The 17,229-nt window shown below is 47.8% G+C and overlaps 1 protein-coding gene across 1 annotated transcript in view; it reads right to left on the reverse strand.

Moving 5' to 3' along the window:
- Positions 1–3,305: 3,305 nt before the first annotated feature.
- Positions 3,306–17,229, reverse strand: part of MECP2 (methyl-CpG binding protein 2) — a 70,095-nt gene continuing 56,171 nt past the window's right edge. Inside the window, exons 3-4 of the mRNA XM_012813218.1 lie at positions 5,617–5,967; positions 3,306–4,522 (exon numbers count right to left, since the gene is read on the reverse strand). Coding sequence (XP_012668672.1) covers positions 3,439–4,522; positions 5,617–5,967 — 1,435 coding nt within the window. The 3' untranslated portion in view covers positions 3,306–3,438. The remainder of the gene's footprint in view (positions 4,523–5,616; positions 5,968–17,229) is intronic.

A 17,229-nucleotide genomic window follows, 5' to 3' on the forward strand; every position in this document is an offset into this window, starting at 1 on the left:
TGTCAAGACTGGCAATTCCACTGGTTATGACAAGTCCACCAACAGGCAGGGCAGGGCCAGGGTGGGAGTACTTAGGAGCTTGAGGACAGTCTTCTGTCAGGAGAGGAGGTAGTAACTAACAACTAGAACAAGGGTGAGGGAGACTGTGGATGTGACCTTAATGACCTAGCCTCACAGGTATTTGAAGGCTTTTAGTCAATTCATTCTTGTATTCTTTACTTCACTGAAAGAGCCCCCCCCCCCCCGTATTCATAGTGTTTAGGTATGACAAAATTGAGGTCACACCCTAAACTGGGCCCATCACAGCTGGTGAGAATCCTGTGGCTTAAGGCTTTCCCTCCAACCTCCTGTCAACCTGACCCCAAGGCAGGGGCAGCATGGGAGCTATAGGGTTCCTGCCTGCCAGGGTGATAAACCATGCTGCCTTATTTGGGGAAGGAGATGGAATGGGGAAGAAATTGGGGGAAAGATAGAAGACCCTAAGGAGCTTTAGGTGCCACCTACAGCTCTGGCAGGAACTCTAAGGAAAGGAAGCTGGGGAGTGAGGGAGCTGCAGGTGAGGTCCAATCGAAAGAAAATAACACTTTGAATGTTGTCTTCCTAACCACAAATGTTCTTGAATGAACTGTCATGGGCAATGGGGAGCCTGGTGGGCACCTGCACTCCTCCTACCAGGACCGATCATACTTGGCTGATGGAAAAGCCAGCTCCTAACACTGGGTCTAGGAGCCACACTTAACTGGACTAAATATAATATGTTAAAAACCAGACTGACCAAAACATCTTAGTGATAACCTGGTTGGAAGCCACACTCACATGGGTAGGTGTCCTCTAGGGGTGCTGGGAGTGCGAGGCCACTGCAAGGACAGGAGCCTTTTGTCCTTGGAGGAAGAGGAGCTCTGAAGGACCCCTTTCCTTTCCTGGGGAGGAGTCAGAAGAGTGAATGGGGGGGAGGTCAACAGCACAGCAGGTGGAAGGGCTCAGGGATCAGGCTGATGGGAGCCTGGTTGCAGGATTTGCTTTTACGGCATAAGGAAATGGGTACATATATGCTACAAAGTCCAACTATGAGACTTTACAAACAGAATGGGGCATACTCCCTCACTTCTAACCATTCCAGAAGAGACAAACACATTTTTTTTTTCTTAAGCTACTGATCGGAACTGTCACTATGGTTCCTGATCGCTAAAGACTGGCAAGAAGTGCTAGACAGTTTCTATGATGTTTCACTCCTTCATGATTACACCGTAGTAAGGAAGCCAGGGGACAGTAACTGAAATACACAAGACAACACGCACTTGACAGTTTATGGCAGCAGCTCACATGGGACATGCCTGTGGGTGTTTCTGGAAGCATAAGACTGCTGTCTCATTTGCTACTTGGTAAGGTACTTCTCAGTTGGACAGATTTAGATATAAGAGACATCTCTGTAAACACAGAAAAGGATGTACCAATATGATGAAGATATGCAGCGAGGTAAGGACTTCCTGAACAGAGGCTAAAAAGACAGGGTTCCACATGAAAACGGAGCGGTTAGAACCGCAGCAGGCCCAAGCCTCTAAACCCACACCATACCCCAGGGCCAGATGGTCAAGTGACTAGTGTTCTGGCCCCACCCAGTCTCTGGAGAGCAAAACATTTCCATTAGAAAAGGAGGAACAAAGGAGGGGCTGGTCCCAGCTTGGGTTCTGGGGGTCAACTTGTTCTGCCACACTAAGCTAGCCTCTGGATCTGTGAGTGAGGCCAAAATCAAGGTGGCAGGGAGTCCACTTGATGACTCTGGTATGCCACTGGGGCCTCTGTGCTTTTCTCAGCTACCAAATCTGGTCCAGCTCCTGTGGCCCACTTCTCTAGAGCAGGAGGGTGAAAAGGCTCATTGTTTAGGGTCTGAAAAGCCTTTTGCTTTTTTCTTACCAGGGAAGAGGGGGCTACCTAGGAAAGCAAGACCTTGCTGCTCTTGCACTTCATAGAGAGGCCAGGTTGGACTCAGCAGAGCCCAAGTTTTCCTCAGAGCTCATAAGGGGGGTCTGGTACTGGCAGCAGGATGACAAAGGGCAGGGAGGGCTCTAGTGGTGGGAGCTAACAATTGTCAGCTTGGTATATGGTTGGGCACTGCGGCTGCCTGAAACAGAAAGGATGAACTGTGAGGAAGGGGAGAAAGGAAAGGATGAAATGAAAGAAAGACAGAAATGGAAGGAGGGGAGAGAAACCAATCAGGAAGTCCTTATAAAATTGCAGCAAACACTTAGAGTTTCGGAGCTTCGTGGGAACCCTATGTGCTGAGCCCACTTTAAAACAAGCGCAGGTATATACAGATCCAGGTAGTTCTGAACACTGTCATGTCTGGTGGCTTGAGGGACAAAGTATCATCAATTCAAGCCAGTTTGCTCTCAGAGCATCTAGTTGTTTTGAAGTGGGAACATGAAGACTCAATAGTGCAAATAATTCTAAGCTGTCCCTACAGGAGTAGAATTGGAAAGTAACTGGAAGAACATTTTCCTCTCCTCCCCCGTTGCCCCCTGCCCTGTCCACTAAGTCCCTAACTACCAGTCACAGACTGCTCTGAAAGGTTAGGAGTCCCTCTCATCCCACAGAGCTCAGCCCGGCCCGGCCCCGACCCCGAGCCAGCTTGCCTACACCTCGTCCTGCCGCCTCCATGGCCTCTCTAGTGATACCCACTGGAGGACGTCCCTTGAGAATGGGCGATGCCACCTCACCCTGGGCCATCCTTTCCTATTGGCTCAGGCCAGTCTACTCCCAGCAATTCAAGGGACAACCCCCTCCTAGCTATGCCAGAACTGGAGCAGACAGGTGCCACTTTTAACTGTACTGCGAAATGTCCTTGTTAGTTTTGGATTGGGGCTGGTATGGGGCCAGACTTGTGCCACCATGGGTGGGATCACATGGGCCATAGCCACTGGCCATCTCTGTCATCTTCTCTCAAGAATCCAACCATCTCTCCTGCCTCACACCTCCCTGTCCCAATGTGACTAGGAGTGGGTGAGGTGGGGGGTGCTGGGGGAGCTGTAGGCAGGGCACCAATGGCACCAAAAATGGGAGTGTCCTCAACTGCTCTCTGTCCCTAATACCACATGGGGGAAAGGTCTGTGTGGGACGGGAGATGCCTGGTCAACAGCTTGTCTGGTCAGTAGTATCTGCAGCAAGCCTTGTTGAAGGAGCCTAGTTTAGAAAAGTGCAAAGCTACTTCTGGCCCTGGTTAGGTCTTCAACCTGACTGTGCTTGTCGGTAAGAAAAACATCCCCAATGCTCCAACTACTCCCACCCTGAAGCCACGAAACTCTAAGTTTACTGAAAGAAAAAAAAATATTTTTTATTTCAGTTAATCGGGAAGCTTTGTCAGAGCCCTACCCATAAGGAGAAGAGACAACAGCTGCCTTTATTCTTGTTGGTTTGCTTTGCAATCCGCTCTGTGTAAAGTCAGCTAACTCTCTCGGTCACGGGCGTCCGGCTGTCCACAGGCTCCTCTCTGTTTGGCCTTGGCATGGAGGATGAAACAATGTCTTTGCGTTCTCCCTCCCCTCGGTGTTTGTACTTTTCTGCGGCCGTGGCGGCAGTGGCAACCGTGGGCTGAGTCTTAGCTGGCTCCTTGGGGCAGCCATCACTCTCCAGTGAGCCTCCTCTGGGCATCTTCTCCTCTTTGCAGACGCTGCTGCTCAAGTCCTGGGGCTCAGGGGGGCTGGTGGGGTCCTCAGAGCTCTCAGGCTCAGGTGGGGGTGGGGGCAGGGGTGGGAGCAGCGGCACAGGGGCCTTTGGGGACTCTGAGTGGTGGTGATGATGGTGGTGCTCTTTTTTGGGGGGTGAGGAGGTGCTGCTGCTGCGCCCCTTTGGGCTGCTCTCCTTGCTTTTCCGCCCAGGGCTCTTACAGGTCTTCAGTCCCTTCCCACTCTTCTCACCAAGAGTGGACACCAGCAGGGGCTTCACTACCTCCTTGACCTCGATGCTGACTGTCTCCCGGGTCTTGCGCTTCTTAATGGGGAGGACGGTCTCCTGTACAGACCGGATGGAAGACTCCTTCACAGCTTTCTTTTTGGCCTCTGCAGCAGCAGCTGCCACTACACTCCCAGGCTTTCGGCCCCGTTTCTTGGGAATGGCCTGCGGGTCAGCCTCAGCTTTTCGCTTCCTTCCAGGGCGTTTGATTACCATGACCTGAGTGGAAGTGGTGGCCCCACCCCCCTCAGCCTTGCCCCCTGGTGAAGCTTGAAAAGGCATCTTGACGAGCAGCTTCCCAGGACTTTTCTCCAGGACCCTTTTCACCTGTACACCCTCTGATGTTGCTGCCTTGGGTCTCGTGGTGCCACTCCCTTTGGGGCGTCCCCGACCTCTGCCAGTTCCTGGAGCTTTGGGAGATTTGGGCTTCTTAGGTGGTTTCTGCTCTCGCCGGGAGGGGCTCCCTCTCCCAGTTACCGTGAAGTCAAAATCATTAGGGTCCAGGGATGTGTCGCCTACCTTTTCGAAGTACGCAATCAACTCCACTTTAGAGCGGAAGGCTTTTCCCTGGGGACTATGGGAATAAATGGAGAAACACAAAGAACAATCAGAAACTTTCCATGGCAATGTCAGAGGTGGGGCAGAGTAGACAGTGGTATCAAACTCTGATAGACATTACTACTGAACAAGAGTCATACTTAGGAAATGCCAGGATGAGCTAAAGAAGGGCACAGCTAGAGTTATATGTGAAGCAGTGTAGCACAGGTAGGAGTCAGATCACCCGGTAGAAGTGGGCACCTGTATGGCCTGCTCTGAGGCTCAAACAGCTTGGTGCTGGCTACACAACAACTGTGGCCAGGCTGCCCTTCATGGACCCGCTGCTACCAAGGCCACTCCTCTGGCCCTCCCAGGCCTCGCCACAATCTAGCAACCAAAGGGGCCAGGCTGACATAGTGGGGTCCTATCAGGCTGGGGGCCATTCTGCTGGTTGGTGCCTGGGCCTTATGTATCACCAGAACATTCCTGCATCTGAATGTAGGCCTGGTGCTCACCCTCTCTGGGAACTGGTTTCAACAGATAAATGAAAGAGTCATGGAATCGCAATGAGGCTTTTTGCAAATGTCCTTTGAAAATAGCTCATCTTTTGGGGATCATTTAAGGGGCTTAACTGACATGTGCTTCTTCACTCTTCTGAACTTCTGACTCTGGAAGTTAACCTGCTTCAACAGGAAATGCCTAGCTACCAGCCCAAAGCTGGAAAAATACAAAAGGGACAGTTGGAAAGGTACCTGAAGTTTGTCTGACTGCCTTTGCAGAGACCCTGTTAAGAGAACCCATCCTTTCCCAACACTGATGTGCAGGAAAAAACAAAGTCAAGAGTGGGCTCTATTGCTACTCCCTTTCCAGACAAGGACTTGAGGTGTGGAGAGGGTAAAAGGGCTTGCTCCCCTAGAACCTCCCACTCAGGGCAGTGGCCTCTGTACATGGTTACCCCTTCTATACCTGGTCTTGGTGTCATTATTTATGCCTCCTACAGGTATGGTTATGCACACTCATTTTCGTGATCCATCAGCACCCGAGAGCTGTCACTCCAAGGGAGCCTTGTCCCTAACCTCCCACCCACCCCGCCCTCCCCACCCTGTAGAAATAGGAATTATTCTTACTCACTTGATCAAATACACATCATACTTCCCAGCAGAGCGGCCAGATTTCCTTTGTTTAAGTTTTCGTGTCCAACCTTCAGGCAGGGTGGGGTCATCATACATGGGTCCCCGGTCACGAATGATGGAGCGCCGCTGTTTGGGAGAGGCAGAAGCTTCTGGCACAGCCGGGGCAGAACCTGACCCTTCTGACGTCTCTGCTTTGCCTGCCTCTGCTGGCTCAGCAGAATGGTGGGCTGATGGCTGCAGAGGCTCATGCTTGCCCTCTTTGTCTTCTTTCTTATCTTTCTTCACTTTTTTAAACTTTAGGGGTTTGTCCTTGAGGCCCTGGAGATCCTGGTCTTCTGACTTTTCTTCCCTGAAGTGTTAAATAAGTTATGTAAGTATAACAGAAAACACATCAGACTGCAGAAAGAGTGGGTAAAGGCAGGCTTGGGTATTCCCCAACATGCAAGGCCCCAGGCCAGTATATACTCAGGTCCTAATGCACCCTTGCCCAGAATAATGGGACCCAAATATTTCTTTGCTGGTGGTGCTGACCTGCACAATGGCTATCACCATTTCCTACTCCTAGCACTGCAGGACTGAGTGACCTACACAGGTGTCTTTCTTTTGAGTAGAAATATCATGTGGTTTTAGGCTCGGCGCCTATAGCTCAGTGACTAGGGAGCCAGCCACATACACTGGAGCTGGTGTTTTCAAATCTAGCCTGGGCCTGCCAAACAACAATGACAACTACAACCAAAAAATAGCCAGGTGTTGTGGCGGGTGCCTGTAGTCCCAGCTACTTGGGAAGCTGAGGCAAGAGAATTGCTTAAGCCCAGGAGTTGGAGGTTGCTGTGAGCTGTGACCGCAAGGTACTCTACTGAGAGCGACAAAGTGAGACTCTGTCTCAAAAAAAAAAAAAAAGAAATACCATGTAGTTTCTCGGCATACCACCTTTACGAGTCACATCCCAAGGGCCTTTGGACTTGACAGTTGACAAGAGAGATGGCCACCCAAAATGGGGGTGAGGGTCCCCTTCATGAAGGCCCAGGCTTGGGCATAGTTTTGGGTTACTCGAATGTGTTACCCCATTTATCAAATCAGTGCAACAAGGCTTGCCGCGATGTGCTGATGGAATGTGGTCTGGCGTTGCCCCCTTGTGAGGTGGCACACAATGCAGTGTCATAGAAAGAACACACAGGTTTGGAGCCTGCCAACATGAGCTCAAACCCTGGCCGTTTGGTACTTCCCAAACAAGAACCTGAGCAAATGCCTTAGCATTCTGTCCCTCAGTTTCCTCATTTCAACAATGGGTGAGCCATCCAGAGGTACCTTTACTGTAAGGATCATGGGTGAAAAGGTACAGAGGCATTTGTGTAAACACTGGTTAACTCAGGCAATAGAAACTGCTACCTTAGGTTCTGATGTGATTAGAGAAGCGATCCCTGGTTGTATGAGTCTTTGTCACAAAATGTTCACTTACAGGAACAGCCTCAGCCTTAGTAGACTCAAAGGGAAAGGTAAGGAAAAAGGTGTGGTCCCAACATAGGCATGTGTCCCCTTCCTGCTGGTGCAGAAGAGTACCCTCCCCATTCCAGGGTGGAAGACTTCCCTGTTCTTCTCTGCTGATGGAAACAGTTCCTTCCCTACACATCAGTTCAGCATGGTTGGGTCCCTTCCTCATGTACTTCAGCAATGGCCACAATGAGGCCCCAAACTCCACGTCTAGCCAAGATGCTCTAGTGGCCCATCTGTCTCATTGACACTCCCTAGGACTGCAGAGCTGAGCCACACTGCCCTCACTTGTAGCTCTAGCTGGACTAAGCCAAGGGAGGCTTGGAAAGAAGCTACTGCCTACTAGTCCCTTAGTTAGCAGTTCATTCTGGAAAAGAACATGACTATTCCTGTGCTCTGTGTTCGCAGCCCCATAAGTTCCCTGTTGCACATGGCTGTTTGTGCTGCCACTGCCTTATTGCCCCAAGTGACTGCCCCTCTCATCTACACTGTAGAGGCTTTGCAATAAAAGCAACACGTAAAGCACTGGTGAGAAGCCAGGACTCCAGTTGATGGGGGAGCGTCATCACAGGCTGGCTAGCTCCAGGACTCAGAAGCTATAAGGATACATCTTTCCAGACCGTCAGGTCAGGTTTGGATAGGCTGTAATCAAGTGACAAGGTCCTAGAGTAGACAGGACATCCTGGTCTCACTATGATTTATTTGCCTGAGTTTCTCCTTACCCTGCACCTACCTCCCATTGATTAAGGCAGCAGAGTATGGCTGCTGCTCTATACTACAGATGCACCCAAAGCTCACAGGGCACCTTTTTTTTTTTTGCTGTAAAGTGGAGTTTCTAACCTCTTCTGGTACAGAGTGTACTTTCCAAGTATCTGAGTCTCAGGGTTCCCAATGGGAAATGAGGAAGAACCCTGGGAAGTTAAGTGTGGCCCACTAGGTGGCCCCCCATAAAGAAGGAATGAAGGGAAGCTTGACAACAGTGTGGGCCAAAAAAAGGCCAGAGTAGCAGATAGACAGAAATGGCCACTTCCATACAACCTGCCTAGTGCCAGGGAGAAGCACCTGGATGCTCCTGAAGGCGAGTTGAAGTACCGAACCAATGGGAAAGGTCTGACCTCTTCTAAACTCTCATTTGTATTCCCCCAAATATCTTAACTACCCTGAGGTCAAATACAAACCACATGACCAAAGGAATGCCTTCCAGAAATCTCTGCCAAAGAGACACCTCCAGAAATGCCAAATGTATGCATGATAAAAACATATACCACAGTATTACTTTTACTAGCCAAAGGGTGTAGACACCTTAGACCCACCTTCAGGGGCTTGTGGAGTACCATGGCACACTCATGCTGGAGTGCCATGTGGCTAAAAAGGGACGATGAAAGCTCTAAGAGCTGCATGGAATAGCTTCCAGGATCTACTGTGAAGTGAAAAGAGCAAAGTGCAAAAATGTGTATTATACGCTTTTTCTGTGAGAAAGGAGGCAGATTAAGGAGGGACACCTCAGGAAAAATGAAGAGTGGTGCCTTGTATGAGGTGAGCAGGAACAAGGAGAGGTACAGGCACAGAAGAATGAGACCTAACACACTTCTGAACCATGGAAATGTTTACATAACCCAAATAAAACTGCAACAAAAACCAATAAATCCGCATTACATTGGATGCCAACAGAAACAAAAGAGCTTAGCTGTATGTCAAACTGACAACATGCCACGGACAAAGGATTTATTTCAAATGACTTATGACCCATAGTGGGACATATTCTAAGGCCAACAATGACACTCCAAGGGCAGTAAACATAGCAGACTGGCTTCTAGGAAAAATGGGTGCTTCTGGCTCTGGGGTATCTTGTGGTACTAGAAATGCTGGAGACTACAAGGGGAAAACGGGGAAGATCCTTGAGGAGCTTCTAGCAATAGCCTTAGTGTGGCCCAGGGTGGGAGGGGCAGATGATGTGCGGACCTGTTAAGATGTAGTGCGACAGAGCTCAATGGTGGACTGGTATGGGAGTGAGGGCCAGAGGTGAGTTAGGGAACACTTTCAAAGCCTGGGATGACAGTGGTGCCACTGACTGAGAAGGGGAAGACTGGATGAGGGGCAGTGGTTGCACCCATAACAATAGGCAGAAGACCTTTAGTGCCTGGCTGTAAGCAGGTAAAATGCAGCTGTGCTCAGACTCTGACTAAGGCCTAAATGAACTGTTTGGATATTTTTTCTTTTTTTGAGACATAGTCTCACTATGTCACCCTGGGTAGAGTGCTGTGGCATCTCAGCTCCCAGCAACCTCCAACTCTTGGGCTTAAGCGATTCTCTTGCCTCAGCCTCCCAAGTAGCTGGGACTACAGGCACCTGCCACAATGCCTGGCTACTTTTTTGGTTGTAGGTTGTCATTGTTGTTTGGCACGCCTGGGATGGGTTTGAATACACCAGCTTCAGTGTATGTGGTTGGCACCTTAGCTGCTGAGCTACAGGCGCTGAGCCACACTGGTTTTCTTTCTTTTTTTTTTTTTTAAGAGACAGAGTCTTATTTTGTTGCCCTCAGTAGAGTGCTGTAGCATCACAGCTCACAGCAACCTCCAGCTCTTGGGCTTAGGTGATTCTCTTGCCTCAGCCTCCCAAGTAGCTGGGACTACAGGCACCTGCCACAACAACTGCCTATTTTCTTGTTGCAGTTCGCCACCCTTGGTATATGGGGCCGGTGACCTACTCACTGAGCCATAGGCACCACCCAGACACTGGGTTTCTTATTGTGGTAAAATATACACAAAAGTTTACCTTTTTAACTATTTTTAAGTGTACAAAAAATGACCTTTTAATAGCAATGATGAAGATGGGGAGTAAAGGGCCTTTAACTATCTGTAATATGCTAGCTATTTCACATTGAAACTACTTGAAGCAAATATGATAATATGGTGATTTTCAATTCTGTGAAATGAAAGGCACACAGGTTTCTACTACTTTATTTTCCTTCTTTTTTTTTTTTTTTTTTTGAGACAGAGTTTCACTATGTTGCCCTTGGTAGAGTGCCACAGCATCATAGCTCACAGCAACCTCAAAGTCTTGGGCTTAAGTGATTCTCTTGCCTCAGTCTCCCGAGTAGCTGGGACCACAGGCACCTGTTACAATGCCCAGCTATTTTTGTTACTGTTGTTGAAGCTGTCATTGTTGTTTTAGCAGGCCCTGGGCTGGGCTCAAACCCGCCAGCCTCAGTGTAATGTGGCTGGTGCCCTACCCACTGAGATATGGGTGCCACCTACTGCTTTATTTTCTGACTGCTACTTCTACATTTAAAAACAAATAATAAGGCAGTGCCCCATAGCTCAGTGGGTAGGGCACCAGCCACAATACACCGAGGCTGGTGGGTTCGAACCTGGCCCAGGCCTGCTAAACAACAATGACAATAACAATAAAAAAAATAGCCAGGCGTTGTGGTGGGCACCTGTAGTCCCAGCTACTGAGGAGGCTGAGGCAAGAGAATCGCTTAAGCCCAAGAGTTGGAGGTTGCTATAAGCTGTGATGGCATGGCACTCTACTGAGGGTGACAGTGAGACTCTCTCTCTCTCTCTCTCTCAAATAAATAAATAAATAAAAACAAATAACAAAACTTCAAGAAAGCAGCATAGATTCTGCCTGGTGGGAAGCAGAGGTAAAAACTTCACAAAATAGCTAATCCCAGTAAGTTTACCCTGCACCTTCATAGGGCCTTCACTGCAGGCGCACTCCAGGGTTGTCCTTCAAAGGGCTTATGGCATTTGCTGAAACACAAGCTTTGTTTCAAAGAAACCACACACCCTTCTTCATTCTTCCTCTAATCAGACCACGCAACACACACAATCTCAAGATGATTATGAGGAGAATGGAACACTTAGTGCAAAAGTTCACACATTTTGGAGTTGAGAGTATCCGCAGAAAAACCACCTATTCAACTCCTGAGTGTTACAGATGGGGGAAAAAGTGAAGTTTAACTAGACAAAGGAACTTATCTGAATTCACTGTCCAGTCATCAGATGCATGTATGTTCACAACTGCCTTTGTCCTGAGCCAGCATCTGCCAGGAGCTAGGAAGCCAGGGCTGAATCAGCATCATTCTTCCACCTTTCAACAGGCACAAAGAAATGGGGATACTCTCCCCCTAAAAGCAGCTTGTTCTAAGCACAGTGAAAGCAGAGTTGCGATAATTAACTAGAAGTGTGTGGGCTGTAGCTGGAAGGCCTAAGCCAAGCTTTTAGGGCTAAAAGGAGGGCTTGGGAATGCCACATCTTTGCCATGCCTGGGTGGAGGCAATGACACCACCCTTTGTCATTAGCAGCTCTGGGCCTGATATCCTTGCCCCCAGCTTACAGTTTCCTAGGAGAACTTTCCTCTTCTAGGTTCAGTTAAGATGGTACTTCTGAGAAGGCTTCTCTGCTTCTACCTCTCCTCTTTCTCCTCCCTCCCTGCTCTACAAACCAGAGTACCCTAAACCCTTCAGTGACTTCAGAATACACCCCTGTGCATGCCTACCTCATCCCCTGTCCTAGATGCACAATGCCAGGTCAGAAGCAACACCCAAGAAACATAGGCACGTAAATGAGCGTGACACAGCCAAGGTGCTATGTGCGCTTCTTTTGATAGCTTCATCCCTTTGACCATACACTTCTAGCAAACAGGGCAATTGAGAGTAAGCAAGCTCTGAATAAGTGAATAAACAAATGGTAAGTTTTGTTTTTTTTTTTTTAGAGACAGAGTCTCACTTTATCGCCCTCAGCAGAGTGCCATGGCGTCACACAGCTCACAGCAACCTCCAATTCCTGGGTTTAGGCGACTCTCCTGCCTTAGCCTTCCCGAGTAGCTGAACTACAGGCTTCTGCCACAACGCGTGGCTATTTTTTGTTGCAGTTTGGCGGGGGCCAGGTTTAAACCCGCCACCCTTGGTATATGGGGCCAGCGCCCTACTCACTGAGCCCAACAAATGCTAAGTTTAAGCCTGAATGCTGGTGTTTTAGAGATGGGGCTAGGGAGGTCACTGAGGGCCTTGGCAAGATGACAATGAAGTGTACAGACATGGTTCTGGCTGAACAACTGAAAACGCTGGACTGAAGACACCAAAGAAGATCCCCACAAGCTGGCAAGACAAGAAGGAGCACACGGGCTAAGGAGTATGGGAAAATACATGCCTTTTTCTGAGGACAAATCTGGTAGGTACTGCCTTAACAGGCAATCAAACCCAGAGGTTCGGTGTCACCAAAATGGACCAGAACTAGGAAGGAATAAGCAAGCTCACCACGAGAACACAGCCAGAACAGTCCAGAGAGAGGGGCGCGCCACATGACAATAGGCCTGACTCTTTAAGAATGAGACAAGAGCAAAGTGGGAGTTGGAGGAGCGTTTCTGATTAATGCTGGGGGAGACTAAAGAGGCCATCCTGGATTTCTGGTTCAAAGGCAAGAGAAAAGGCATGAATGGGGCACATGGGAAGATGTGGATAGGTCCCTGAGTGTCACAGCTGCTCTATCTGCTCTCAGGAAAGTGATGCTCAAATATTTAGGAGTGAAATAACATGATGACCACGACTAATGTTCAAATGCTAAATGGTGCGGGGGACAGACAGAATGCCAACATGGGAACATGCTGAACAAGATGGAGACAACACCAATATAACTGGAAGCTATGTTGATTGACAGCAATATTTTAAAGCAGTGGCAGGCAAGCATGTCATTAAAGACAAGGCCTCATTGTTACATAATATGTAAAGAGGAAAAGCTGGGGCCAGGTGTGGTGGCTCTCATGCCTGTTGTCCCAGTGCTATGGGAGGCCGAGGCGGTTGGATCGCCTGAGCTCAGCCAAGTTCAAGACTAGCGGAAGACCAGCATGAGGCAGAGTGAGCCAGAGTGAGACCCTGTCTCTACCAAAAAAAAAAAAAAAAAAAAAAAAGCTGGACGTTGTGGCGAGTGCCTGTAATCCCAGCTGCATGGGAGCAAGAAAATCGCTAAAGGAAGAAAAAAAATTAAAAAAAAAAACAAACAACTTCAAAGTAATATAAAGTGAAAGCCAGCAGAAATTAAAAGCAAAAATAAAACAAAAAAAACTTTAGAAGAAAAAAAAAGAGGAAAAGCTGGGGCTCGGTGCCCATAGCACAGTGGTTATGGAACCAGCCACATACACCAAGGGTGGCAGGTTCAAACAAAGCCCGGACCAGCTAAACAACAATGACAAATGCAACAACAAAAATAGCCAGGAGTTGTGGTGGATGCCTGTAGTCCCCTCTACTAGGGAGGCTGAGGCAAGAGAATCGCTTAAACCCAAGAGTTTGAGGTTCAGCAAGTACCTCCTTTTAGTGGCTTGAATAACCACAATGCTCTCCACATTCTACCTATGTGGTGAAGCTGTGAGTGTGAATGAAGAAGGTACAAAGATATTTCCCATGTGTTAAAGAAAGCATGGCCCAGGGCAGCGCCTGTGGCTCAAAGGAGTACTGTGCCGGCCCCATATGCCAGAGGTGGCAGGTTCAAACCCAGCCCCGGCCAAAACCTGGAAAAAAAAAAAAAAGAAAGCATGGCCAAAGGTGGCCTTGCTTAGGACCCAAACAGCTCATCTGTACCCAAGTGAATGACATCAAGCACATGGAACAGTGTGAGGAAGCACAATCCCAGGTTACATTGAAAAGGGTTGGTGGCAATGCTGGGGCAAATACCAACAGAGACTTCAGTGTGCCCTGCTATTCTTTTCACCAGAGTAATTGTTCATGGTTTTGTTAGTGAGGTCTGGTTACCATACCACATAGGGCTGTAGTAGACTACCCCCAACCCAGTTTTTCCTATGCAAACTCCTATTTTTATTGTGTGATTTATAGAACATCAGATTTTTTCCAGGAATGCACATATCACAAGGAAGCAGAAACATCTTGAGAAAGCTTAACTAAAGCATGAGGTAACTAACGTTCTTCAGTGATTTTGCTGCTAGAAGGCAAATATTACATCAGACGTCCTCAAACTACGGCCTGCGGGCCACATGCGGCCTGCCTAGGACATTTATCTGGCTCACCGGGTGTTTTTGCCACCACTGCCTGTCCTGCTTAGCAGCTGACTTGTACCGGGGCCTGCAGTCCGGCCCTCCAATGGTCTGAGGGACAGTGAACTGGCCCCTTGTTTAAAAAGTTTGAGGACCCCTGTATTACATCAAATCCTTTATTTGATCTAGTAAGGAAAATGAGAGTTGCAGAAATCTTGTTTTCAGGCCAAATCACTCTATACTGAGAAGTTCAACAATAAGAACGGCTTGTACTTTGACAGGACAGTAGAATCCTGCCCCAAAAGGCCATCCTAGGAGGCTGTATCTGGTACTCACTTGACATAAGGCTCTCACACATGACAAGGATGCAAACAACACCTAATCCTAGCAGTTTTCTTTTCTTTTCTTTTTTTTGAGACAGAGCCTCAAGCTATCACCCTGAGTAGAGTACTGTGGCATCACAGCTCACAGCAACCTCCAACTCCTGGGCTTATGCGATTTTCTTGCCTCAGCCTCCTGAGTAGCTGGAACTATAGGAGCACACCATAACACCTGGCTATTTTTTGGTTGTAGTTGTCATTGTTGTTTGGCAGGTCCAGGCTGAATTAAAACCCTCCAAGCTCTGGTTTATGTGGCTGGCGCCTTAGCTGCTTGAGCTACAGGTGCTGAGCCTCTAGTGGTTTTTAGATTAAAAAAAAAAAAGCCTAGAAAGCAGCAGATGAAAGGTATTTTTCACTTGAATCAGAATCCAGCCCCCTCCCTGCCCCCTGGAGTGAACTTCAGAGAAAATTTCTGAGTCTCAGCAATATTCTGACCTTTCCTAATTTCACTCATGTTTGTATTAGGTCAATTTCAGAAGATGGCATTTTTCAGCACCTTTCATTTCCAATTACTCCACAGCACCACATAAAGGGCAGGGAAATAGATACTTCCCCCCCAGGTAAACAGTCTGGGACCAGAGGAAAGAATTAGCCTTTTGCACCAGCTGCTTCCATCCTAAAGTGTGATTCAATTGTGCTTCCAATTCTTTCTATTTCCTAGTATAAGCTACAGAATCTCAGAATCAAGGAGGCTTCTCTGCACAAATAAATAAAGGCTGCAGCACTGTGAGACACCAGCCTCAGCCCTTTAAAATCCTGAGAAGTCAAAGCTGGCAGTGGAAGAGTCTCAGTGGTCTCTAGGGAGCAAAAGGGCCTGGGGCTTGGTTGGAAGCCACAGACTAGACCGGTGGTTCTTAATCTTCCCAATGCCAGGACCGTTTAATACAGTTCCTCATGTTGTGGTGACCCCCCAACCATAAAATTATTTTCATTGCTACTTCATAACTATAATTTTGCTACTGTTATGAATCGTAATGTAAATATCTGATATGCAGGATGTATTTAAGTGAACCCTGTGAAAGGGTCGTTCGACCCCCAAAGGGGTCGCAACCCACAGGTTGAGAACCACTGGTCTAGACCCTGAGGTTCTGCTGCCCTGAGGTTCTGCTGCCGCCCTGTTCTGAATTCACAGTCCATTTTTTTTTTTTTTTGAGACAGAGCCTCAAGCTGTCCCCCTGGGCAGAGTGCCGTGGCATCACAGCTCACAGCAACCTCCAACTCCTGGGCTCAAGCGAGTCTCCTGCCTCCGCCTCCCAAGTAGCTGGGACCACAGGCGCCCGCCACAACGCCTGGCTATTTTTTGGTTGCAGCCGTCATTGTTGTTTGGCGGGTCCGGGCTGGGGATTCGAACCCGCCACCTTAGGTGTATGTGGCTGGTGCCTTAGCTGGTTGAGCTATAGGTGCCGAGCCCACAGTCCATTTTTTAATTCTTTACTTTTGAGAAGATGCAAGAAATCATCTATGTTTTGAAAAGCTAAATAAAACACGGTTCTTGCCAAGCAAATGCAGATCTTTCCCCAAATAAAAGCAACCAGTGACATACAGTAAATCTCATTTTTATAGGTGTATAAAATGAAATCTAAACACAAGTCTGCCACACACAGGTGAGAAAAGAGAACAGGTTAAAAAAAATTCCTGGGCTGCGCCTGTGGCTCAAAGGACTGTAGGGTGCCAGCCCCATATGCCAGAGGTGGCAGGTTCAAACTCAGCCTCAGCCAAAAAACAAAACAAAACAAAAAACTGCAAAAAGAAAAAAAAATTCCTGCCAGGCATAGTGACACTCCTGTGATGTTGTCTACTCAGGAGGCTGAGGCAGGAGGATTGCTTGAGCCCAGGAGTTCAAGACCAGCCTGGGCAACACAGTGAGAGCTTGTTTCAAAAAAAAAAAAAAATCCTTGCTGTGGAAAACAGTTAAGCATGGATGGAGTTACTACAGGACCCAGCAATTCCACTCTTAGCTATATACTCCAAAAACCTGAAAACAGGAATTTGAACTGATACTTGTATGCCAATGTTCATGGCAGCATAATTCACAATAGCCAAGTGGTAGAAGCAATCTGGTGTCAATCGACAGATGGACGAATCAACAAAATGTGGTCTATCTATGAGGGCAGACAATTAAGTTCACGAACACATCCTAGAAAAAGGATCCATTGCCGAATATCACTATGGTTACCTTCGAAGTACTCCCCTTGGGAAGCTATGCAGTAATGCCAGCATCTAGTCCATCTTTCAAAGCACTTTTCCTAGGGTGAGTTTATGAACTTAATTGTCTTTCATCATATACAATGTGAGATTATTCAATCTCAAAAAGGAAGGCAATTCTGATATGTGCTGTAACACAGATGAATCTTGAGGATATTATGGTCAGTGAAAAAAGCCAGACATATAGAGCATTCTACCGAGGTTGACATAATGAGACTCTGTCTCAAAAAAAAAGAAAATGTTATAGGAAGAAGCAATGGTTGTACAACATTGTGAATGCACTAAATGCCATGGGGTTGTACACTCTGTGAGTGAATTTCAGGGGCTTTGAATGGTATCTCAGTTTTTAAAACCCATTAAAATAGCAGTTTGACTTCACCAGTTACTCTAAATCACAAAAACAGGTTGTTTCCATTTCCACTTTGCTCAGGCCCTAACCACTAATCCGCTATTGTCTCTACGAATCAGTTTTATCCTAGCCATTTTTTTTTTTTTTTTGAGACAGAGCCTCAAGCTGTCCCCCTGGGTAGAGTGCCATGGCATCA

Source organism: Otolemur garnettii, unplaced genomic scaffold (assembly GCF_000181295.1).
Source record: "Otolemur garnettii isolate 467f Iridium unplaced genomic scaffold, OtoGar3 scaffold00249, whole genome shotgun sequence".
Classification (NCBI taxonomy): domain Eukaryota; kingdom Metazoa; phylum Chordata; class Mammalia; order Primates; family Galagidae; genus Otolemur; species Otolemur garnettii.